The sequence below is a fragment of the Leopardus geoffroyi genome, chromosome A2, assembly GCF_018350155.1.
Source record: "Leopardus geoffroyi isolate Oge1 chromosome A2, O.geoffroyi_Oge1_pat1.0, whole genome shotgun sequence".
Classification (NCBI taxonomy): Eukaryota; Metazoa; Chordata; class Mammalia; order Carnivora; family Felidae; genus Leopardus; species Leopardus geoffroyi.
Window position 1 is genome coordinate 162,330,151 of NC_059331.1, and position 25,259 is coordinate 162,355,409.

Consider the following 25,259-nt stretch of genomic DNA (forward strand, 5'->3'; position numbering starts at 1 on the left):
TCCTGCTCCTTATAATGCTAAAATTCGGAATTTAGAATTATAAATTATTCTATATATTTATTATATTCCTTATATATTTATCTCTATATAAAGTCTAAAAAGAATTGAAAGGAGTACTTGGGTTTAGTTGGATCTTACCTTTCTTCTTGACTTTCTCCAAGGCACCTCTAGTTTTTAACAATATTTTGAACCCTCTGGATCTTTTACCATCTGTGAAATCCTGCAAGGAACAGGCAATAAGTGAGAAGCAAACTAGAGGCTCCAGCCTTTGGTCTCCCATGAAACCTCTACTGGGTTCCTGATCACATCCTGCTGGCAGGGTCCCCACCACGGGCATCCACCTTCTTTGCTTACATTGAGTCTAGCTCCACACGTTGAGGTTGGCTACTCTGTGAACACAACAGACATCACCGTGGCTCTGAGTGATTGTAAACCTGCCTAAATGATAAAATCTTTCAACGTTGTCAGTGACCTTTGCTGGTGTCCCATCACTTGAGGAAAGAGGGTACTCTTAAACCACATAAGAATTTATTCTGACTTAAAGGTCTGTTTTCTTTGCCCCATAAAACCTAAGACCTCTTTTCCTTGGATTCTCATGCTTAAAAAAAAAAAAATTTTTTTTTTAAATTTATTTATCCTGAGAGAGACAGAGACAGCTTGAGTAGGGGAGGAGTAGAGCGAGAGGGAGTGAGCATCCCAAGCAGGCTCTGCACTGCCAGCGCAGAGCCCAACACAGGACTCAAACCCACAAAACAGTGAACTCATGACCTGAGTCGAAACCAAGACACCAACGCTCAACTGACTACACCACCCAGGCTCCCTGGATTCTCATTCTTCTTAATGGACATAGGGCTGCTTTGCTGGAGCCAAAAGGGCTCTTCAGTAACGTTTTCCAAAATGAATCCTGCAGAACTCTATGTCCCCAAGGTCATAGTAAACGTTTTTGAAAAAGAAAGAATCCCAAGGTCAAATATATTCACAATATAAGAATATACTATACATTAGGTATTCCTAATAGACTTCATGTGTGTGTGGTGGGGTGGAGGGAACGGAGGAAAACTGTTTTTACCTCAATTGGCCATGTGGTGCTTTTCTCTTTTTTTAAAAGTACACCTTTGGAGGGGTGCCTGGGCGGCTCAGTTGGTTAAGCGCCTGACTTCGGCGCAAGTCATGATCTCACAGTTCGTGGGTTCAAGCCCCATGTCGGGCTCTGTGCTGACAGCTCAGAGCCTGGAGCCTGCTTTGGATTCTGTGTCTCCCTCTCTCTCTGCTCTTCCCCCACTCATGCTCTGTCTCTCAAAAATAAACAATTAAAAAAAAAAAAGTATACCTCTGGAGCTAGTGTTCCAGAGCACATCATCTGTGAAACATTGTTTTAATAGTGTGTTTGTTATAGGTTAGTTGCAGTCTCATTTTCTGTCATCTCTCCAAATTTCAGGTCAGCCATTCTTTACACGAAACATGAACCCTCTGAAAGTCAGGAATTCTTTGTCTGGAGTGCAATTCTGTCCCTAATGTACAAACATTCTGTGCTCCTGCCGTCTTCACCTCATGTAACAAGTGGGGTAATCTCCTGGACTTCTGTTTACTTTTAACATTTGCTTTCAAACTCCACACTAAATTGTTGTTGCCTGTACTGCTGCATGACAAAGCTGTCTAGCTTTATTTATTTTTTTCCTGAAGATTTTAAGTAATCTCCACACCCAATGTGGGGCTAGAACTCACAACCCCGAGATAGGTCGCATGCTCTGCTCACTGAGCCAGCCTGGTGCCCCTTGGCTTTATTTTGTCTTTACTCAGATTTAGTCACTGCTTAGATAGGCACTCTTGGTAATCTCCTTCACTGTCTTGGCTGTGAACAGCTTCTCTGTTCTGCAACCCCTAAACCTGTATCTCCTGTCCCAATCCATCTCTCATCTAAATTCTAGCCCTATACATCTTAGCATCCTCGCTTTAAAAAAAAAAAAAAAAAAAAAAATTTGTTTTAATGTTCATTTGTTTTTGAGAGAAACAGAGTGCGAGCAGGGGAGGGGCAGACACAGAATCTGAAGCAGGCTCCAGGCTCCAAGCTGTCAGCACAGGGCCGGATGCAGGACTCGAACTCACGAACTGTGAGATCATGACCTGAGCTGGCGCTTAACCAACTAAGCCACCGGGCTCCCCTTAGTACCCTTGCTTTTACATTTCTTCAACTCAGATTACCAAACTTTGATGAAATTATCAGTTTTCTTTAGGGGGAACTATATACATCACCACCACGAAACATACCGTGAAGCCTCAGCATTCACGTAAACAGACCAGGATTCAGAGAACTTGTTTTATTGCTCACAGTTTCAAAATAAATGAATCAAAACCAAATTCAACATTATATCAGGGCTGCAACAAAATTCACACATACCTGAACCCCCACTCTAGAATCATACTGTGGAAAAGGAGAACAGTGGACATTTAATAGCCACCTCATCTCCTCAACTTTGGGAACAGTACTGGAAGGATTTCCTTTTGTCTTAATTCAAGCTGGGATTTCAGAGCTAGCTGAACATTTGGGGGGAAATTACCACTTAAGATGGTAAGAAGAACAGATATCTCTTTTATCAATGGATAGGAAATAGAACTGGTGATGTTTTAAATGTTTATTTTAGAGAGAGAAAGAGAGCGCCCGCGCCTGAGTGGGGGGGGGAAGGACAGAGACAGAGGGTAAGAGAGAATCCCAAGCAGGATCGGGCTGTCAGCATGGATCCAGATCTGGGGCTCGAACCCACCAACCTGAGATCATGACCTGAGCCGAAATCAGGAGTCGGATGCTCAAGTGACTGGGCCACCCAGGCGCCCCTTCCTGGTGATGTTTTAGCCGAGAAAATCCTTTGTGGCTTCTCATACTCCTAACTTGGTTCCATTCTTGGTCAAAAAAGGGCCCCTGTTCCTAAAATCTGTCTCCCGGAGGGTTTCGCTATGGCTGCTGTGGATTCCCAGGGAACGTCAAGCCTGCCGAAGGCTCTGGACGCCCTTCCCGGCCTCAACTCCAGTCAGCCTCGATCATCGCGAACAGCTGGCTGAGCCTCTTCTTGACGTCAGGCTCGCTGGGGGCACTGCAGGATTTGGCGTGCACGCGGATGTGTTCGGCAAGTTTGGACTTGTAGATGAAGCCCTTGCCACAGTCGCCGCAGGCGAACGGCCTCTCGGGTCTGTGTATGCGCTGGTGCCTCAGCATGTGTCCCTTCTCCCGGAAGTTCTTATCACACTCGGGACAGTGGAAGGGCCTCTCGCCTGTGTGCAGGCCTTGGTGGCTGAGCAGCTGCGCCTTCAGGCGAAAACTCTTGTCGCACGTGGGGCACTGGAAGGGCTTCTCCCCCGTGTGCGTCCGGACGTGTTCGATGAGCTTGGACTGCTTGGTGAAGCCTTTGCCGCACTCGCAAGAGAAGGGCATCTGCCCGCCGTGCAGCAGCTGGTGGGCCTTCATGTCGGCCTTGACGCGGTAGCTCTTGCCACACTCGGGGCACTGGAAGGGTCTCTCGCCCGTGTGCAGGCGCTGGTGACTAAGCAGCTGCCCCTTGAGGCGGAAACTCCGGTCGCAGCTGGAGCAGCGGAAGGGCCTCTCGCCGCTGTGCACGCGGAAGTGCTCGGCGAGCTTGGACTGCCGGGTGAAGCCCTTGCCGCACTCCCCGCACGAGAAGGGCCTCTCCTTGCTGTGGGTGCGCTGGTGGGCCTTCAGGATGCCCTTGAGGCGGAAGCTCTTGCCGCACTCGGGGCACCGGAAGGGCCTCTCCCCGCTGTGCACTCGCAGGTGCTCCCGGAGCTTGCAGCGGTGCGCGAAGCCCCTGCCGCACTCGCCGCAGGAGAAGGGCCTCTCCCCGCCGTGCCGGAGCCGGTGTGCTCTCAGCATGCTCTGGAGGCGGAAGCTCAGCCCGCACTCCGAGCACTGGAAGGGCTTCTCGTCCGTGTGCAGCCGCCGGTGCCGCAGCAGCTGTCCCCTCTGGCGGAAGCTCCGGCCGCAATCGGCGCACCCGAAGGGCCTCTCCCCGCTGTGCACTCGGACATGCTCCGTGAGCTTACACCGCTTGGCGAAGCCCTTGCCGCACTTGGCGCAGGAGAAGGGTCTGCCGCCGCCGTGCGCGCGCCGGTGGACCTCCAGCGAGCCGCCCGGGCGGAGGCTGTCGCCGCACTCCTGGCACCAGAAGGGCCGCTCTCCCGCGTGCACCTGTTTGTGGCTGGCGAGCTGGGACCCGGCAGCGAAGCGTTCGCCACCCTCGGGGCAAGACAACGGCCTCTCCCCGGCGGGACGGTGCTGGACAGTCTCCGCGGCCCCCGGCCACGGGCCTGGCTTCCCTCCCGAGCGCAAGCTGGCCCGCCGTGCCTTCCCCGGGAGGGCCAGGTCGCCTTCGCCACGGGAGACCAGCCTCCCCCTGCTGGGCTGGCCCTGGGGAGCCGCCAGGCCGTTCTTCGGGAGAGCGTTCCGGTCGCACCTGGGGCACTGGGAAGGCCTCTCCCCCCTGCGCCGGAGGCGGTGGCCGAGAAGGCTCTGCTTGCGCGGGCCGCACCGTTTACATCCAGGGCCCTGCGGGGAGCTCGTCCCCGCCGGTACAGCCAGATGCCTGAGCAAATACCGCTTCCGGTGGAAGCTCCGCCCGCAGTCGTGACACCGGAAATCCCTCCGACCCTGAGGGATGCTGCGCTGTTGCTGTGGATCGGCTTGTTTGCTGAATTTCTTCCAGGGCCTACACGGCTGGTCACTCAAGTGGCTCTGGTGCTTCTCTAAGTGATTCTTCTTCCAAAAGCTTTCCTCACTAACAGCGCTTGGGTGCTGGGTGCCCTCCCAGGAGGGGACCTCCTGAAAGGCAGGGGGAGCCAGAGTTCTGGGACTTGGGATTCCTTCTCTCCGGGTAGGTTCCCTGCAGCTGGGGACTACTGGAATTGGAGCCCATGCGACAGGTCTGTGTGGATTCACGAGAGCGATCCTCCCGTCAGGCCTGAAGGAAGCATCTGCCCTTCCTCCTAGTGAGAGTTCAGAGGGGCACTGGCCCTGTAGGAGATCTACTTGGAACCGGCATTTAGCTTCTCCTGAATTCACAGCTTGTTGACTTCCTGAAATGGAAAACAAAACTTCAGTCCGTATTCCTGTCATGACTAAAGGCTTATATCACCAGGAAAGGGAGCAGTAACAGTGACCTCTGGGAACCCAGCTCCCACGGAGCTCCACAACCAAGGACATTTCAGTATGGTTCCATTTAATGACCAGGAGTTTGGTGAGAGTCTGCTAAAATTAAACCGAAAAAAACTTTTCTTAAAAGAGGAAAATCTAGGAGCGCTTGTCTGGCTCAGTCGGAATAGCATGCCACTCTTGATCTCAGCGTCATCAGTTCGAGCCTCATGTTGGGTATAGAGATTACATAAATAAACTTAAAAAAAAAAAGGAAAATATAGGTCTTAATAGGGCCTATGCTCTGAAATGAGACCGTCTGGGTTCAAATCCCACCTTTCCACTGTCTAGCCTCTGTCAAGTGAATCTCTCTTGGCTTTGGTTCCTTCTCCCGTAGAAACAGGGAAACAACAGGACATTTGATTGTCATGATTATTGAGTTCCTGCAGTTACAGTGTTGAACACGTGCCTGGCATACTGCACACCCCATGTGCTCACCGCCATGACTACAGGACCATCCAACTTGTGCCGTTTTGATGTGGAGGCATTTCTGGAGTCAGGATGATGACGGTGTCACTATTAGACCCTAACACCACGGTCCCATGTCACCCAGGGGATGTCCCTCAGGCCAGGCAGCAGGGCTTGGGCTCTGTTCCCCACTCCTCGCCCCTATTTCCACCAACCTTTTAAAAAGGTTTCTTGGAAGAACTGATAACAGATGGTAAAAAGTGAAAGAATTTGTGAAGCAAAACTCCTTTACTGTCCAGAAAGCAGCAGCAACAAACTAAGCAAACTAAACAAATTTCTGGGAATGATGCTCCCGTTGGCTTTCTCATTCCGTATTTTAATGCTGCCTTTTAAGAATCCAAAAATTTCAGACTCTCCTATGATAACAAGAAACAACAGAGGAGAGCTAAGTTTTAGGTATTCAAGTAGAGACAACAGTTCCCAGATAGGAAGGAAGCAATTTTGGTCACTAGGATTTACATAACCAGTTTCGCTACCGCCCCGCCCCACACCAGCCCTGCCTACTAACAATAGTGCCTGTTTACTGAGCTCTTACTGTGTGCCATGTATCATTTTAACACTTTATGTATACTAACCTACTTAAACCTATAATGTAGGTGCTTTTATTATCTTCATTTCATAGGCCAGGAAATTGAAATATCGAGAGGCTGAATAACTTGCCCAAGGCGACCCAGAAAAGCAAGATCCAGACTCAGAGTCCAGGACCCATACTCCTAACCACTGTGCTTTACTGCCTTTTTCTAGAATATGCCAGACATCAAGCCTCAGCCTAGCCAAACAGGAAGACATGATCAGAGAACTGGAACAAAGATATCTGAATGTGATGTCCTCAGGAAAGGGCCCTAATTTCTTAATACTCACGCCAAAACAGATGTCCCTCAATAACTGGATCAAAATGCAGATCAGCTGAAGAGCAAATTATGTTTCCTGATTTCTGTGATTCTCCCCAGTTCTTGAAGAACTCTTTCCCCTTTTCAATCCGTGATATTAGTTCTGGTTTGGGAAGTCCATCATCTGTACAAAGAAGTTAGACAGGGTATTTTGGTTTCTCTGAGCACTAAATTTAAAAAATTTTTTTTTTCAACGTTTATTTATTTTTGGGACAGAGAGAGACAGAGCATGAACGGGGGAGGGGCAGAGAGAGAGGGAGACACAGAATCGGAAACAGGCTCCAGGCTCTGAGCCATCAGCCCAGAGCCCGACGCGGGGCTCGAACTCACAGACCGTGAGATCGTGACCTGGCTGAAGTCGGACGCTTAACCGACTGCGCCACCCAGGCGCCCCATCTGAGCACTAAATTTAAAGCACACAGAGTTGTTTTTAAATTTTTTAAATGTATTCCTGGGATAATGTATGAGAAGAGATGTCAAAAATAGATTATAGGTTTGCACAAAGAGGAGTAAAACTGCCCACACATCCTAAAAGTTCTTCCTAATCTTTCTGGACCTGTTAAATCAGTTATACTGTTTAAATCCTGTCTTGGTCCCCATATGTCTAGCAATATGTATTTAGCCATGGGTTTCATAAAACTCACTAGTAGGGTGCTCTGAGAATGGTGGGACAGCCCTGGAGACAGCTGGACAGATATCACGAGAAGAGGGGGAGATGGAAAAATAACTCGAATGCCTGTCCTAGGCAATTTCAAAGTAGGTAGCTCCAGCTAAAATATTCTCAGAAGTTCTCTGGTGACGGTGCTAATCATGACTCCAAACATGGTGGAGTTCTGCTAGAATAAAAAGGGTTGTAAGCAATGAAATAAACAGATGAAAATAGTTACAAGATTCTTTAATATATGACCCCCATTTCCCAAAAGAAATGTTTATTTATTTTCAAGTAAAATTTTCTTTCAATAAAATATATTTAACAGAATCTAAAGTATGCTTCATAGGCTGCTAAAGGGAGATCAGTGTATGGTTCAAATAAGAGAAAGAGGGTACGCTGGGCAATGCCTGCCTCAGGAATAAAATGTCAGAGTGATGTAGTACATGTGGAGACAGATCACTGTTCTAGATTCCTCCTTGTCCTCTGAAATCTGACTGCAATCCCAAAAGAATTCTAAGACTTCTTTCATGAGAAAAGGAATCCCTATCTTTTGTTTAAATCCATATACCTATTCTCAGTCTTCATCTGTTGAAATCCCAGCATCTTTTAAAATAAAAGTATTTTTCCAAAAGTAAAGCCTGGGTGGTTCAGTCAGTTAAGTGTCCAACGTTGGCTCAGGTCATGATCTCACAGTTTGTGAGTTCAAGCTCCACATCAGGCTTTGAGCTGATGGTGCAGAGCCTGCTTGGTATTCTCTCTCCCTTTCTCTTTGCCCCTCCCAAGCTTGTGCTTGCTCGCTCTCTCTCTCTCTCTCTGAGTGAATAAACTTAAAAATTAAAAAATAAATAAAAAAACAAGACCAAGAAAACAATTCAATTTATAATAACACAAAAAAGAATAAAACATTTAGGAATAAATTTAATAAAAGAAATCCAAGACTTATACAATAAAAACTATAAAATATTGTTCAAAGAGATTTTGTCATAAATGAACAGGAAGATATCCCATGTTCATGAAAAGGAAGCCTTGATATTGTTAAAATGACAATATTCCCTGAATCCAATCTGCCTTGTTTTTTGACAAATTGATCCTAAAAGTAATGGTAATCAAAAAGACAAACATACATACATCAATGAAACAGTATTGAGAATCCAAAAATAAAACTCTACATTTATGGTAAACTGATTTTCCAAAAGGGTGCCAAGAGAATTCAATGGGGAAAGACTTTTCAACAAATGGTGTTGGGACAACTGGATATCCACATGCAAAAGAAGTTGGATCCCTACTTCACACTGTATACAAAAATTAACTCAAAAGGGATCAAAGACCTAAATGTAAGCAATGAAACTCTAAACCTCTCAGAAGAAAACATAGGAGTGAATCTGTGTGACTTTGGATTATAAGCAATGGTTTCTTAGATATGACACCAAAAGCTCAAGCAACACAAGAAAAAGAAGTTGGGCTTCATGAAAATTGAAAACTTTTGTGCTTCAAAGGATAATATCAAGAAAGTGAACAGGGGCACCTGGGTGGCTCAGTCGGTTAAGCATCCAACTTCGGCTCAGGTGGTGATCTCAGTCTGTGAGAAGAGATGTCAAAAAACAGCACCAAGCCAGCTTAGGATCCTGTCCTTCCCCTCTCTCTGCCCCTCCCCCACTCATATTTTCTCTCTCTCTCTCTCCCCCCCCCCCCCCCAAAATAAAGAAAGTGAACAGACAACCACAGAATGGGAGAAAATGATCTGCAAATTATGTATCTGATAAGGATCCAGTATCCAAAACAAATAGGGAATTTGTTTTTAATAGGCTTTGAATGCAACACAGGGCTTAAACTCATGACCCTGAGATCAAGACCTGACATGAGAGCAAGAGTCAGATGCTTAACAGACTGAGCCACCAGGCGCCCTACAAATGGAGAACTCTTAAAACTCAACAATAAAAAGACAAAGAAATAAATTTAAAAATGAGCAAAGTATTTGAACAGACATTTCTCCTAAGAAGGTATACAAATGAAAAGATGCTCAACATGATTAGCTGTTAAGGAAATTCAAATCAAAACCACAACAATATACCACTTCACATCCATTTAATCCTGATGTTTGGAACATTCTTTCTGGGTAGAACAGGATGGATGATAATAAGATTATCTTTCTTTCTCTATAGATTCAATTACTTTAATTGGTTCTTCAGTAAAAATAAAAATATGTAATATCTTAGATTATATGTTTTAGAAACAACACTGTCTATGTAAAGCCTAGAAAACTTAATTATGGTAAAAGAATAGAATATAAAGTATTAGAAACCTTATGATATAAAGAAGTGGTATGGCTGTTAGGAGCTGGCAGAAGAGGTGACAGGAAGTACAGGAGAACTAATCACCTTATCTTCATACCCTGAAGTAATCGAGATGTAATATGAAGTTCACAGAACATGATCCAGGAGTTTATTATTTAAGTTATAAAGTTAGCCCATAGAGGCCTGAAAAAAAAAAACCTCAAAATTCGGGGGAAAGGGAAAAAAGGAGACAGAAGATCCTGTAAGTGAGTTAATCCCTCATTTTTCATAGTAATGAGTTAATGCTGTCTAGACGTGATAAATCAAGAAACTGAGACACAAGCATGATAGTAAGATTGGAGGAAACCACAGTAAGAACTAAAACAGAAAAGGTTAAACGTGGTTGCCTTGGGAAATGAACTGAGTACAGGAGTGAGGATGAAGCAGAGACCTTATCATTCGACACTTCTCTGAACAGACTGATTCTTAAAAATCACATTTGATAAATTAAAAAAAAAAAACATATGAAGACCAAGTAAGGAAAAAGACTAAAAAGAACACATTACTATAACCAAGCAGAGACAGCTCCTGTTAAACATCTCAGGGTACAGCCTTACAAAATCTCACTGCAGGGAAATATTATAGCTTTTCTGAGTTATACAGACCCCACTGTAAAAGCTGACAAGTAGGGACACTACCTATATTAAAGATAATATGGGTACATTATGGATAGGAGCTAGGAGTGCTCCAATATGGAAATCATGGCACCCTATGACTGTGTAGCAACTAAAACTCCCGAGTCCTGGTGTATTTAACATATGACTCTAGGGTAAAACAAAAATACCTTTCTGAGTTAATTTCTGAGAAATCTGGCCACCTAACAAACAGGAAACTCAAGTGGCCAAGACCTCTTTCAGGCCCATTTCCAGGATCTACCCACAAAATCAAGCACTTCTTACCTAGAGAAACAAGAATCTCATAATTGGTTCTCATTACATGCTTGTAAAGCTCCTTCTGCCATGCCTCCAGATTCTGCCATTCTTGTTCAGAGAAATAAATGGCAACATCTTCAAAAGTCAGAGGTAACTGAAATTACAGACATAATACATATATAGTCATTATTGCTTCAAAATGATTTCAGCTCCTTCTCATCAATGTATTTATTTTCTTTCTTAAGTAAACTCTACCCTCAACATGGAGCTCGAACTCACAACCCTGAGATCAAGAATCACGCGCTTTACCCACTGGCCAACCAGGTGCCCCTCCTTTTCATCAATTTAAAAGACTTTTTTTTTTAAAGAGTTTTTTTTTTTTTTTTTAATTTTTTTTTTTTTTCAACGTTTATTTATTTTTGGGACAGAGAGAGACAGAGCATGAACGGGGGAGGGGCAGAGAGAGAGGGAGACACAGAATCGGAAACAGGCTCCAGGCTCTGAGCCATCAGCCCAGAGCCCGACACGGGGCTCGAACTCACGGACCGCGAGATCGTGACCTGGCTGAAGTCGGATGCTTAACCGACTGCGCCACCCAGGCGCCCCTAAAAGACTTTTTTAAGAGGATCCTGTTCTTGTGTATTCAGCAGCTTCCTCCTTGAGAACTGGTCCTCCCCCTACTCCAACCATGTGGTTCTGTTAACCACCATACCTTCCGTGGTTCTTTATGGTTGTTCAAACTACATATGCATTTGTATAGGATATTTTTCTTCTTTTAAAAACAAAAGAGGGAATAAAGCACTGTGTAACTTCATTCACTTAATATGTCAGGTGTTTTTCCAGGTCAGTGTGTATAGGCAAAACCAGGTTTTTGCAAAATGCATTGTATTCCGTTGCATGGGCACACATACCCCATGAATGGGACATATAGTTTCCATTTCCTTTATAAATTACAAACAATGCTCTGATATGCTTCCTGATATACTAGTGCTTTTACCACTGTAAGATAAAGCCTAAAAAGGAGAACTACTAAATCAAAAGGTATAAAAATGTTCAGTTTAATAAATACCACTAGACTGCCTTCCAAAAAAAATCCAGCACTTTTGCCCTTTTGCTAATAAGATGAGACTTATTTCTTTGCACCTTCATCAGCACAGCATGTTTTTAAACCTTTATTATTATTTTTTTTGCCAGTGCAATGGGTAAAAAATTTCATTGTTTTAATTTGCATTCATTTGTGAGGCTTAACATCCTGTTCATACTTTTCGGGTGTGGAGGATGTTCCAGTATCTTTGTACATGTCTGTTCACATCCTTTGCTCAACATTCTCGTGGACTCCTATAATTTGAATGAACTTCTTTATATCAGGGTGAATCATCCTTTGATTGACTAGCAAACATTTTCTCCCCCAGTCGTTTGTATTTTGATTTTATCTTCTGCCAAATAGAGCATTTTGAGTCTTTAATTTGTCAGTCCTTTCCATGGGTTCCAGGTTTGTTTTTTAATTTTTTAAAGGTTTATTTTGAGAGAGAGACGTGAGACTGAGCCACCCAGGTGCCCCCATAGTTTCCAGCTTTTTAAGTGTCCCCCACACCAAAAAGTTATACAAATATTCTACTAATATTTTTTGCCCTTAGATTTGCAATTTAATTCTACAGATGAGGGGCACCTGGGTGGCTCAGTCAGTTGAGCTTCTGGCTCTTGATTTTGGCTCAGGTCATGATCTCACAGTTTGCAAGATGGAGCCCTGCATCAGGCTCAGTGCTGACAGTGGGGAGCCTGCTTGGGATTCTCTCTCTCCCTCTCTCTCTGCCCCTCCCCTGCTCACATAATCTCTTTCTCTCTCAACATAAGTTAATATTTTTAGTAAAAATCAAAGAAAATTCTACAGATGAGATTGGCATCTTTAATAGATACTTATGGAGAGCCAATCACACACCAATAAGTATACTATCCTTTCTCCTTAGATTGGAATGCCAACCTTTAATCTTTGCATGTATTAGATTTTCATAAATATGTGAATCTATATATTCTCTTACACTTTCTATATGTGTCTGATTACAGTACCTATGCAATATTGTAATAATGGATGGTAAGTCTTACCCTCTCCTCACATTCTTTTCAAAGTTACTGCTGTGAATTTGTAGATATGTATCCTTCCTTATAAACTCCAAAATTATTTAGTCCAACAACAAAAAAAAAGTGCATTGGAATTCCAGTCTGGACTGCATTAACTGTATATATGTATTTAGGAAAGATTGATCTCATCTAGAAACATGTTATACATTCATTTGGTCCAGCTTGCTATCCTTAATAAACTTAATTATTTTCTTCATAAATGTTCTGAGTCTTTTTTTAAAAAAAAAAATTTTTTTTTTTTTTAACGTTTATTTATTTTTGGGACAGAGAGAGACAGAGCATGAACGGGGGAGGGTCAGAGAGAGGGAGACAAAGAATCTGAAACAGGCTCCAGGCTCTGAGCTGTCAGCACAGAGCCCGATGCGGGGCTCGAACTCACAGACCGTGAGATCGTGACCTGAGGTGAAGTCGGCCACTTACCCGATTGAGCCACCCAGGTGCCCCCTGAGTCTTTTTTATTAACTTTATTTCTGGTATTCTGTGGTCTTTCCAGCAATTGTAAATGAGACCACCCCTTTTGGGGTGCCATTTCAAATTATTATTAATAGTTTTTTAAAAAGTTACTGATTTTTGTAAACTTACTGTGTATCCAATTAATGTGCCATATTATTTATCAATCCTATTAAGTTTATGGTGGGATACAATAAAAATTCTCAAATAAAGATAATTTCTCCATCTTCTACACTGCTTTTCTTATATTATTATAGTTTTCAGGAGAACCTCTTTTGTGGCTTTAGGGTTTAGTGTCTTGATTTGGAAGACTTTTCCTATTCTAAAATTATAAAATATTCTCTTAAATTCTTCATAACATTCTTATAACTTTTATTAGACTTAGACCGTTTTCCATCTGGAACTTATTTATGTGTAACATAACAGGAAGGAACATAATTCTTTTTCCAGGTGGATTTTCAGTTATCACAAAACTTACTCAACAGTCTATTCTTTCACCATCGATTTGGGATTGTTTTTCATTAATTAGGCTTCCATTTATACTTGGCATTTATACTCCATTTATACTTCCATTTATCCTTTTGCTCCAACACTGCAGTATAATTCTTATAGTTTTATCAGATATTTTGCTTTTTTTTTTTTAATTTTTTTTTTAACCTTTATTTATTTTTGAGACAGAGAGAGACAGAGCATGAACGGGGGAGGGTCAGAGAGAGGGAGACACAGAATCTGAAACAGGCTCCAGTCTCCAAGCTGTCAGCACAGAGCCCGACGCGGGGCTCGAACTCACGGACCGTCAGATCATGACCTGAGCCAAGTCGGACACTTAACCGACTGAGCCACCCAGGCGCCCCTAGATATTTTGCTTTTTAAGGGGGCATGGCCATCCACCACTAACCTCCATCATTTCCCATAGGAAAACGTCTTGGCTTTTCTTGTCTGTTTTCTCTTCTACATAAATAGTAAAGGTATTTTGTCAAATTTATACAAATTCTCATGGGATTCTGATACGAATATGCTTAATATATTAATTTGGGGAGAAATGGACCTCTAAAATATGGGTTCTTTCCACGCAGAAACATCTCTCTCATTTTTCTAGACATTTTATGTGCTTTAGTAAAATTAGTTTTCTTCATGTAGATTTTACATAATTCTCAACAGGTTCATTTCTAGGGATGGTAGAGTTTTTGTTGCTACCATGTTTTGGGTTCTTTTTCCCCCCCACTAAAATTTCTAATTATGAAAGGCTGGGAAGCTAATTTTTGTGTTTATTCTGGAAATGAATTCCCTTGTTGGCTAACACTTTAGTTGACTGCCTTGGAGTGTCTATGTTGAGAACGAGATCTGCAAATTAACATTTCTTTTAACCATTTAAGCCTATCATTTCTTATTTTTCTTATTGTATTGGCTGGAATGATGTTGAATAAGAGTGGTGATAGCATGCATCTATCTAAGGTTTATAACTAGAAGCATGTAAATTATATATTTGTTAAAGTAATTTACATTAAATGCACATTCTTTTATGGTTTCCTTTTCTTTTTCAAATTATATTTAAGATTTTTTTTTCTTTTTAGGTAATCTCTACACCCAACGTGGGGCTTGAGCCACAACCCTGAGATCAAGAATCACATGCCCTACTGACTGAGCCAGCCAGGAGCCCCTATTGCTTTCTTTTTTAAGTTTTTTTTTAAATTTATCTATTTTGAGAGAGACAGAGAGAATGTAAGCAGGGAAGGAGCAGAGGGAGGGAGAATCCCAAATAGCTCCCCACTGTCAGCACAGAGCCTGACGTGGGGCTGGAACTCACAAAACTGCGAGATCATGACCTGAGGTGAAACCAAGAGTCAGAGACTCAACCAACTGGGCCACCAAGGCGCCCCCTATTGTCTTCTTTACATCAGTTTTAACTCCCAATATTTTGCCATATGTGTTTACTTCCTATGGGTATTAAAGTACAGTTTGTTTCAACTTTTATTTTTATTCATCTTTTCGTTATATGGAATATGAAGCTTAGATTTACGTTTTTAAAAAAATGTAATAATTCCTTTACATTTATATCAGAAATTCATTAAGTTTAATGAAACAGTCATTTCTGCTATGTTTTTAAAATGTGAATTTGTCCTAACATGATTGATATTGGGTGCCTGGGTGGCTCAGTAGGCTGGGCGTTTGACTTCAGCTCAGGTCATGACCTCACAGCTCGTGAGTTCGAGCCCCAACTCGGGACTGACAGCACGGAGCCTGGAGCCTGCTGCGGATTCTGTCTCTTGTCTCTGTCTCTGTCTCTCTGCCCCTCCCCTGCTCACGCTTTCTCTCTCAAAAATAAACATTAAAAAAAAATTGAAACAAAAATAATTTGTCACAAAATTTTACACTTGCTTATATGCAAGTTTGTCAGTGAGAAACTCTAGGTCAGTTCCACATGAGGACAATTTTACACCCCAGAGGACGTTTGGCAATGTCTGGGGACACTTTTGTCAGGACTGGGCAAGCTGCTACTTGCAGGTAGTGGATACTGGTAAACATCCCCCAGAGCACGAGACAGCCCCCTACAACACAAATTAGCCAGTTACAGAATGTCAGCAGTGGCGAGGGGAAGGAACCGTGCCAGGCTGCCACAGGGAGATGAGAAGGAATATACAAAACACGCCCGCACATACCCTTCGAGAAGAATCCGCCAGCTGAGCCCAACCTCTCCAAACCTGGTGTTGAAACTTTCCGTCTGATTTTGGATAATGGTCCTTCCACCTCACTGCCCCTTCTTACACCCACTTCCATAAGCAAATTTCAGGTAGTTTTTAAGCTAGTTTATTTTGTTAATAATTTAACATGCATAAAAGTGTGTGTTTACTAGGTTCCTATCTTTTCGACATGTCACTGACAAACTTTTTGAATGTTGTGTATCTAAACACCATTCGTCCGGTAAGCTATGGTTTTTACTACATGATTTTACATTGCACTGTGATTTTTAGAAATGCACGTGATGTGTTATAGCAGAAATGAATGCATGTTTTTGTTTAAAATATACTTATTCTCCTCTGATTAAATTCCTTACTTTAAAAATGTTTTCGGGGCGCCTGGGTGGCTCGGTCGGTTAAGCATCCGACTTCGGCTCAGGTCATGGTCTCGCGGTCCGTGAGTTCGAGCCCCGCGTCGGGCTCTGTGCTGACCGCTCAGAGCCTGGAGCCTGTTTCAGATTCTGTGTCTCCCTCTCTTTCTGCCCCTCCCTGTTCATGCTCTGTCTCTCTCTGTCTCAAAAATAAATAAACGTTTAAAAAAAAAAATGTTTTCAAGAAATGCTCAAAAAGCCTTCATTATTACTTTAATTTTCAGAAGTTAAAGATTCAGAAAATTAGAACATTATAACAAGTATCCTGGGTTGTTATCAGTATACTACTGATTTAAGAATTCAACATTTTTCTTCAGACTTCCTTTTAATGAAATAGAATATGACAGATGAAACTCAAGTCCTCTTTAGTCCCTTTTCAATATTTTTAAAATCTTTCTAAAATTTATTAAAGTTTATTTATTTTGAGAGGGAGGGAGGGAGGGAGGGAGGGAGGGAGAGAATGTGTGAGTGGGGGAGGGGTAGAGAGGGAAAGAGAATCCCAAGCAGGTTCCCAACTGTCAGTGCAGAGCCCAACGTGGGGCTCAGTCTCCCAAACCATGAGATCATGACCTGAGCTGAAATCAAGAGTCAGCTGCTTAACCGACTGAGCCACCCAGGTGTCCTATTGTTTTTTTAAAATGTTTATTTTGAGAGAGAGGGCATGGGCACTGGGAAGGGGCACAGAGAAAATTCCAAGCAGGCTCCATGCTGTCAGCACAGAGCCTGACGTGAGGCTCGATCTCACAAACCGTGAGATCATGACCCGAGCCAAAATCAAGAGCTGTAAGCTCAACAAATTGAGCCACCCACGTGCCCCTTCAATATATCTTATACTCAGTCCTATTCTTTCTTCCAAGAAGTGAACATTATGTGCATGTAGTAACTTTTCAATTCATGTTTTTTAATTTTTAAATACACATAAGTATCTATAAATAAGTATTACTTTAATTTTTATGCACAAATGCTTTATTATACTGCAGCTTGGATTTTTCATTCAACATTTTGAGATCTGTCCATATTGATATATACAGAATTGATTTAATTTTGTGTCGTGTTCTATTATCTGAATATGTCACAATTTTTAATCCATTCTTTTATCCACTGACCATTTGTTTTCAGTTTTCTGAACTGTTCAGATCTTTTACCTATATTTTTTACTGGGTGACTTATGCTTTCATTTCTAGGATTTCTTTTTTTTTTAGGTTTACTTATTTTGAGAGAGAGAGAGGGACAGCACAAATAGGGGAGGGACAGAGAGAGGAGAGGGAGATTCCCAAGCAGGCTCCACGTCATCAGCGCAGAGCCTGATGCAGGGCTCGATCTCACAAACTGAGATCATGACCTGAGCCAAAACCAAGAGTCAGATGCTCAGCTGACTGAGCCACCCAGGTGCTCATTTCTACAATTTCTCTATATAACTTGTATATTGATTAATTGTTGACTAAATTAGGTTACAAATACTTTCTCCTTGTGTATGTCTTCTCTGTTATTTTTTTTATTTTTTAAAGTTTATTTATTTGGAGGGGTGGAGAGAGAGAACGAGCATGGAAGGGCAGAGGATCCAAAGCAGGTTCTGTGTTGACAGCAGAGAGCCCTACACAGGGCTCAAACTCACAAACCATGAGATCATGACCTGAGCTGAAGTCGGACGCTTAACCGACTGAGCCACCCAGGCGCCCCTAAAAAAATTTTTTTAAACAACAAATAAAATCTGTTAAAATTCACAAAAATCTTACTGCCATTTTGATAAAACTGCGGTAAATTTACATATTAACTTGGAAGAAAAGTATCATCTTTACTGTATTTAGTCTTTCCATCTACGGGCCTCGCTATCTCCCATTTATTTATAATTTCTCCATAAAAGTGTTGCATATCTTTTGAATATTTAATCCTAGGAATTATGCTTTCTTAGCTGAGACTATTAACGCTACTTTGAAATAACCTCATGAATTCATTCAGTGATCAGAAAAAATGCTCGGGGCGCCTGGGTGACTCAGTTGGTTAAGCGACCGACTTTGGCTCAGGTCATGATCTCTCAGTTTGTGAGTTCAAGCCCCGCGTAGGGCTCTGTGCTGACAGCTCAGAGCCTGGAGCCTACTTCAGATTCTACGTCTCCCCCTCTCTCCACCCCTCCCCTGCTCACCTTCTGTGTCTCTCTGTCTCTTAATAATAAATAAACATTAAAAAATAAAAAAAAAAAAAAGAAAAAAATGCTCAATATGAAAGTTTGTAAGGTATTAAAAAAAAATAATGGTCATTCCTTCTAAACCTCGATTGCAACAAAACATTAAACAAATAGTGTGTATTCTGCCTAGATTTTTATATCCTATTCTATTCCATCCGACCTGTCTTCCTTCCTTCTTACACTCAAATGTTAGCCCATGAATTATCGTATTCAAGCCGCTGCCAGCCATCATTTCAATCACTCAGAGTCTTAAATTTTTTAAACACTTGTTCTGAATTCAGTAACTGCCATGTAAAACTGGCTGAGCTGTGACACCCACAAGGGACCCAGACCCATTTCTCTCCTTTCCCTTGTCAGCCCCCGCCACGCCCGGGCGCCCCCGGCCAGGCAGGGCCCGCTGCCGAGTGGGCCTGGTCCACACTCGGCTTGTTCGGGAGTGCGGCCACCGGCTCCGTCCACGGTCCTGACCTTACACCCGGACAGACGCAGCTCCACCCGTCCTCCGCTGCCACCCCGCGAGGACCCCGGATGGAGGCCCGCCACGCCGGAGCCCGAAGACCCGTCCCGAGCCCCGAAACTGGGCGTCCGCGCACAGAGCCTTTCTTACCGGAGCCGGCTCGGCCATGGCCCTTCACGGTCCCTCCCGGCCCCCGCCCCCGCGGGGACGCTAAATTCCCGGGCGGCCCCGCGGCACCTCCTCGGGCGCGCGGCCTCCAGCTCCGCCCAGCCCCGCAAAGCCCAGCCCCCGCGCGGTGCACGCTGGGACTCGCGCCCGGCCCGGCCCCACAGCGCCCCCTGCGGCCGGGAGGAGCCAGCGCCGTCCCCGGGTCCTGGCGCTGGGTCTGGGTCTCCAAGCGAGGAAGACAGACCGAGAGGCACTGAACCGAGCTGGAGAGAGGAAGACGGAGAGGCGGACGTGGGGCTTCAGCTGCAAGTGGGGAGACGACTCGCTCTTCACTGAGCCCCGGACGGAGAAGGGGCGCGGGGCTGGTTCCTCCCCGAAGCGGACCCCAGGCGAGGGGAGGATCATCTGTGAGGCCATCCCGGGAATGAAGCGAGGGAGGTGAGCCGGCCCAGGGGGTCAACGAGCAGGTCCCTGTCATGGGCAATGGGGAGTCCGTCCGGCGATTCTAAGAGTGTGCAATACCCCCCTACCCGCATCAGAATCCTCCCACCAGGGACCAGGAGGCTGGGAATTCATCTTCAGGGAGTCAGGCAGACACATGGCATCGCTGACCCCATGGACTTAAATTAGGACGTGACTTACACTCTATAAAATCCAAGAAATGGTCTTATAACCTTAATGTGAAATGGATCTTCAGTTTACTTCGTCTTTCACTCTTAAGTACCCAGTGTGATTGAAGTGCTGGGATATATGTCATTGCTTCCCCCTACCTTAAAGGTTTTCTTTAAAAAAAAAAAAAAAAAATTGGGGGGCGCCTGGGTGGCTCGGTCGGTTGAGCGTCCGACTTCGGCTCAGGTCATGATCTCGCGGTCTGTGAGTTCGAGCCCCGCGTCGGGCTCTGTGCTGACAGCTCAGAGCCTGGAGCCTGTTTCAGATTCTGTGTCTCCCTCTCTCTCTGGCCCTCCCCCGCTCATGCTCCGTCTCTCTCTCTCTCTCTCTCTCTCCCCGTAAACAAAAAAAAAAAAAAAAAAAAAAACATTAAAAAAAATTTTTTTAATAAAAAAATAAATTAAAAAAATTTGAAATTTAACAACAATAAAGCAAATTTAAAAAGAAGTAGGCAGCTCTTTCTGCCCGTGGGTCGGTCCGGTGCTTTAATAAAACCACATTTTTACACTGAAGACAGACATCTCAAGAATTATTTCTTGGCCATTGGCTCTGAACCCTGACACTTCAAACCACATCATTTGGCATCCTAATGATTCTGAGGCTTAGTCCAAACTTGGACGCCATTCGAAATACTGTTTATATTACCAAGACTTTGGCTGGAATGTCATTTGAGAGCCATGCATAGACTCAGCTAGATGGCCATAGCTTTAAGGAACTAAGGTTGACTTTTCGAAGAATGAAGCCAATAGAGCCCCTTGGAACTATTGACCTTGATGAAGTTTTGGGGTGATGGTGGGGCGGGGCGGTCCAGAGCCAACAACCGAGAAAAAAAAATCCTTGAAAATGCCTTTGGTGCAAAAAAGGTGACTTTATTAAAGCGTGGGGACAGGACCCATGGGCAGGAAGAGCTGCACTGGGTTCCTGACAGGTAACTCATTATATAACCTCAGGTTGGGAGGGAGTTAGGGGTAGAGTAAGTCTCGAAGGTATTTTGGAAGCAAGGTTTCCAGGACCTTGAGGGGCTACCTGTTGCTAGGGAAACATCACTTATTACCATTTAAGAAAACCTCAGTCCTGAGAGCCTTCAGATGTATATGGGGGGTGAGGGGCATAAGCTTGGAGTAAGGTTGCCAGTATATATCTCGGGGCGGTTGAAATAAAGGAAGAATTACAGGATCCTCGAGGTTGAGGTAATGTTAAGCTAAGATTCTCTTTTGCCTGTAGCAAAGTGTCATCATCTAGGCAGCTGAGCTCTTTAGAGGGAGGTCACTGCCTGTTTCAGGGACTTACCTATGGGCTGTAAGGCAGTAAGGGAATTTAATTTTTCATTTGCCTTAGTTTCCCACATTAACCATGGCAAGCACTTAAACCTCTTTCCTTTGTTCTTGGGTAGGCAGGAGTGTCCGAGGAATATCACACATATTCCAGCGGGGGGGGGGGGGGGGTGCTGTTAGCCTGTACTTTGCCTTCAGCTTGCCCCACGCTCCCTCATCAGCCTGGTACCTTGCTTAGAGTTTCCAGCAGCCTTACCAGGAGTCTGGTATGTCAGCTGACATGGCTTCTTATTCCTGTGAACTTGTGGAAACCTCAAATTGCTCTTCAAACGACAATGAAGGACTTTGAGGAAAGTTCTGATTAACTATCAAAGTGATGTGGGAAACAAAGGCAGAAGGAGATAGCAGATAACATTGAATTTCCTTATGGCCTGCAGCCCATTGACGAATACTTGAGGCCAGCAGAGTTTATAACTTTCCTGCAGGAACTCCCTACTGTCTTAATGTAAATGCTTTGCCAGAGGGGAAAACCGCCTTAGCTTGATAATAGCTAGGCCTCCAGGATCCAGTGTCTTTAGCATATGAAAATCCTTTGGGAAACTTCCTCTAGCTTTTACCTCCCCCAACTCGCAAGTATATTATCAGTCACTCCATGGGGCCTGTCCCCATGCTTTAATAAAATCAGTTTTGCAAAATAAATAAATAAGTGTAAAATTTGTTTATAATTCTGGCACTCCAATGTACATGTTCTATTTTTTAAAATGTCTTTATTTTTGAGAGAGATGGAGTGAGCGGGGGAGGGGCAGAGAGAGAGGGGGACTGAGGATCCGGAACGGGCTCTGTGCTGACTGCAGCAAGCCCAGCGTGGGGCTCAGACTCACCAACCGGGAGATCATAACTTGAGCCGAAATCGGACACTCAACCAACCGAGCCACCCGGGTGCCCCAAGATTTTCACATAAACTTCCAGTCTCTGCCCGCAGACATGTACTTATTATATGGTTCTGAGACATACGTCACTTTGTTTCTTTTGTTTTTCATTTACCACATCAGAGTTTTCCATGTTTCTCATAATCTTACAGTTCTACTCTTAAATGGGTGTAATGCAAGGCAATGCATTAATCTGCACGGACTGGGCACGTTAAAGACAGAAATGAACTCTCTCACAGTTCTGGAAGCCCAAAGTCTGAGATTAAGGTATCAGCAGAGTTGGTTTCCTCTGAAGACTCTCCTTGGTTTGCAGATGGATGCCTTCTTCCTGTGTCCTCCCAAGGATGTTCCTCTCTCTGGGTGTTCTGTATCCCAATCTCTTCTTATCAGGATACCAATCTTATTGGACCAGGGCCCACCCATAATGACCTCATCTTACCTTACTTACCTCTTTCAAGGCCCTGTGTCTAAATATAATACTGTTCTGGGCACCTGGGTGGTTCCGTCCGTTAAGCATCTGACTGCGGCTCAGGTCATGATCTCATGGTTCTCGAGTTCAAGCCCTGCATCGGGTTGTCGAGTTCTGTGCTGACAGCTCAGAGGCTGGAGCCTGCTTTGGATTCTGTGTCTCCCTTTCTCTCTGCCCCTCCCCCGCCATCTCTCTCAAATAAATAAATAAATAAATAAATAAATATTTATATACATATTTATATAACATAGTTAAATAAATAAATAAAGTCCTGTTCTGACATACTGGGGGTTAGGACTTCAAACATATGAATTTTTGGAGAATACCAGTACACAGTAGGTAGGGTAGTGTAAAATATTCAGGGGCCATTAAAAAAAAATGTGGCCATAAATAATGCTGCTTGAATATTTCCATGCGTATAGTCTTTTTTTTTTTTTTTTTCAACGTTTATTTATTTTTGGGACAGAGAGAGACAGAGCATGAACGGGGGAGGGGCAGAGAGAGAGGGAGACACAGAATCGGAAACAGGCTCCAGGCTCTGAGCCATCAGCCCAGAGCCTGATGCGGGGCTCGAACTCACGGACCGTGAGATCGTGACCTGGCTGAAGTCGGACGCTTAACCGACTGCGCCACCCAGGCGCCCCACCATGCGTATAGTCTTAAAACACAAAAAGTACAAAGTGCAAAGGACAAATACATGAAATTAGATTAAGATTTAAAACTTTTTTTTCAAGAAAAAATAAAATAAAAAATAAAACTTTTTTTTCCCCATCAAAAACCACAATAGCCTAACCAAAACTAAGTCAGACTGGGGAAAGATATTTGCAGTAAGGAAAAACATCTAGAGAATATAAATAACTTCTAAAAATCAAAAGACTACTCAGGAGGATAATGTGCAAAATTATGAATAGTGAATTCAGGAAAGGGGGAAACATGAATAGGCACAAAATACACAAAGATGTTCTCTCTTACTGTTAGTCAGGAAAATGGCAGTATCTGCTTTTGAAGATGCGCCCATCCTACATCCAGCAAGTCTTAACCTTGGCGCTGTTTTTGCACATTTACATAGGAGCCACATTCAAGAATCTCCATAGCAGCATTGTTTTAAGAGCAAAAACAGGAGAACAATTTAAGTGTCTATCACCCAGGATGGATCTCTTGTGGGTTTTTTCCCCCATACCCTGAAAAGTAGCAGCAAAAACTATTGAACTACAGCTGAAAAGAGCATATGTGAATGACATAAACATAAGGATGACTGAAAAGGCACGTTGTAGGTTACGTACAATATGGTAGCCCTTACAGAAACTTTAGGACATATAAAATAGTACTATATATTATTTAGAAGTAACACGTATGTAGGCAAAGTATACTGACATGTACAGGAATAAATACCCAGTTTGGGATAGTAGCCATCGCTGGGAGCTGGGATGGGGAAGGGGTGGGCAGGAGAGGATGGAAACCAAGGTTACACAGGTGCTCCATCAGTACAGATGGTCCCCGATTTGTGATGGTACCACTTACGATTTCTCAGTTTTACAATGGTACGAAAGCAATACGCATTCCGTAGAAACTACGCTTTGCATTTTGATCTTTTCCTAGGCTTGCGATTTGTTGGAGGATCCTCTCTCATGATGCTGAGCAGATGCAGCTTGCAGTCAGCCACACCGTCACAAGGGGCACAAAACTGATGTGCTTACAACCATCACCCACACACCCGTTGTTTGTCACTTTCGCTACAGTAGTCATACATTACACGAGCTATGCAACACTTCATTATAAAATAAACTTTGTATTCAGGGATTTTGCCCAACTGTAGGCTAATGTAAGTGCTTTTAGCACATTCAAGGTAGGCTGGGCTAAGCTATGATGCTCATTAGGTTAGGTGTTTTAAACAGTATTTTCAACATGCAATGGTTTTATCAGGTTGCAATCCCATTTTAAGTCACAGGTCTGTACTGCAAATGACTTATTCAAGAGGAGCCAACTGCTCACAGGTGAACATTCTTTACACCTTCTGAATATCTTTAACACTATAAGGAACATTTAAATAAATGAATCAAGCCATCAGAGTATTTGCCATCTCGAGGGGAGGGACACAGGCTTGTAAAGAACAATGTGAAAATAATATCCAATACTATTAGCAAAGTACAAAGTGCTGTGGGAGCATCAGACAAGGGATTAGCTGGCTATCTCCAGAGGTAGAGTTCACTGAGAACTCCTAGCTTTTTGACTATGAAACTAATTCTTTCACAAAATTTTAAAAAATATTTACGTACACACACACACACACACACGATTTATGTCTAAACTTCATCTCACAAATTTGGTATATAGAACCTAGAATGTTTAGTTCTAATATTGCATTGTGATTTCCTCTTTAACCAGAGTTCTTTAGTGTATTTTTAAAGTTTCCAAGCCTAGGAAGTTTTGTTTGTTGTTTAAAGTTTTCTTTTTTATTTCTAAGTTAATATTTCATGGTAGAAGTTGGATCACAATGAAATGAACTTTAAAAAATATGTGGAGACTTCATTGTGCCCTATTACATAGTTAATTTTTGTAAATGCTCTGTGTTTAAAACTGATGTTATTTCTGGGGTGCCTGGCTGGCTCAGTCGGTTAAGCGTCCAACTTCGGCTTAGGTCACCATCTCGCGATTCGTGAGTTCGAGCCCCATGTCAGGCTTTGTGCTGACAGCTCAGAGCCTGGAGCCTGCTTTGGCTTCTGTGTCTCCCTCTCTCTCTGCCCCTTCCCCAACTCACACTCTGTCTCTCTGTCTCAAAAAGAAATAAACGTTGTTAAAAAAAACAAAAAACGAAAAAAACTGAGGTTATTTCTCATACAGGGTTTTCTGTTGGGTAAAACATAAATTTTTTGCTGTTCGCATCAAATTATTAATGCTTATTGTCTGCTAGATGAATACATTTACGAAAGGTGTGCTAACTACTCAACTAAAATATGGTATATTTATTTTGGTCATTTGGGTAACTTTTGCTTTTCAT

At 43.4% G+C, this 25,259-nt stretch overlaps 1 protein-coding gene and 1 long non-coding RNA gene across 4 annotated transcripts in view; one reads left to right on the forward strand and one right to left on the reverse strand.

Moving 5' to 3' along the window:
- ZNF786 (zinc finger protein 786) overlaps nucleotides 1-25,259 on the reverse strand; it is a 30,438-nt gene that overhangs the window by 689 nt on the left and 4,490 nt on the right. Inside the window, exons 1-5 of one of the 3 annotated variants that reach the window (XR_006716632.1) lie at nucleotides 18,903-19,034; nucleotides 10,440-10,566; nucleotides 6,527-6,679; nucleotides 2,767-5,082; nucleotides 139-220 (exon numbers count right to left, since the gene is read on the reverse strand). Coding sequence is in view for 1 of the 3 variants with exons in the window: in XM_045496049.1 (XP_045352005.1) it covers nucleotides 3,017-5,082; nucleotides 6,527-6,679; nucleotides 10,440-10,566; nucleotides 18,903-18,920 (2,364 nt within the window). In the remaining 2 variants the exon portion in view is untranslated. Of the gene's footprint in view, nucleotides 1-138; nucleotides 221-2,303; nucleotides 5,083-6,526; nucleotides 6,680-10,439; nucleotides 10,567-18,902; nucleotides 19,035-25,259 lie in introns of those variants that run through there. The other 2 variants (XR_006716633.1, XM_045496049.1) reach the window with 2 other exon arrangements.
- LOC123607070 lies at nucleotides 22,506-22,953 on the forward strand. The gene is made up of 2 exons (XR_006716634.1): nucleotides 22,506-22,682; nucleotides 22,919-22,953. It is a non-coding gene; the product is annotated as an uncharacterized LOC123607070 (long non-coding RNA).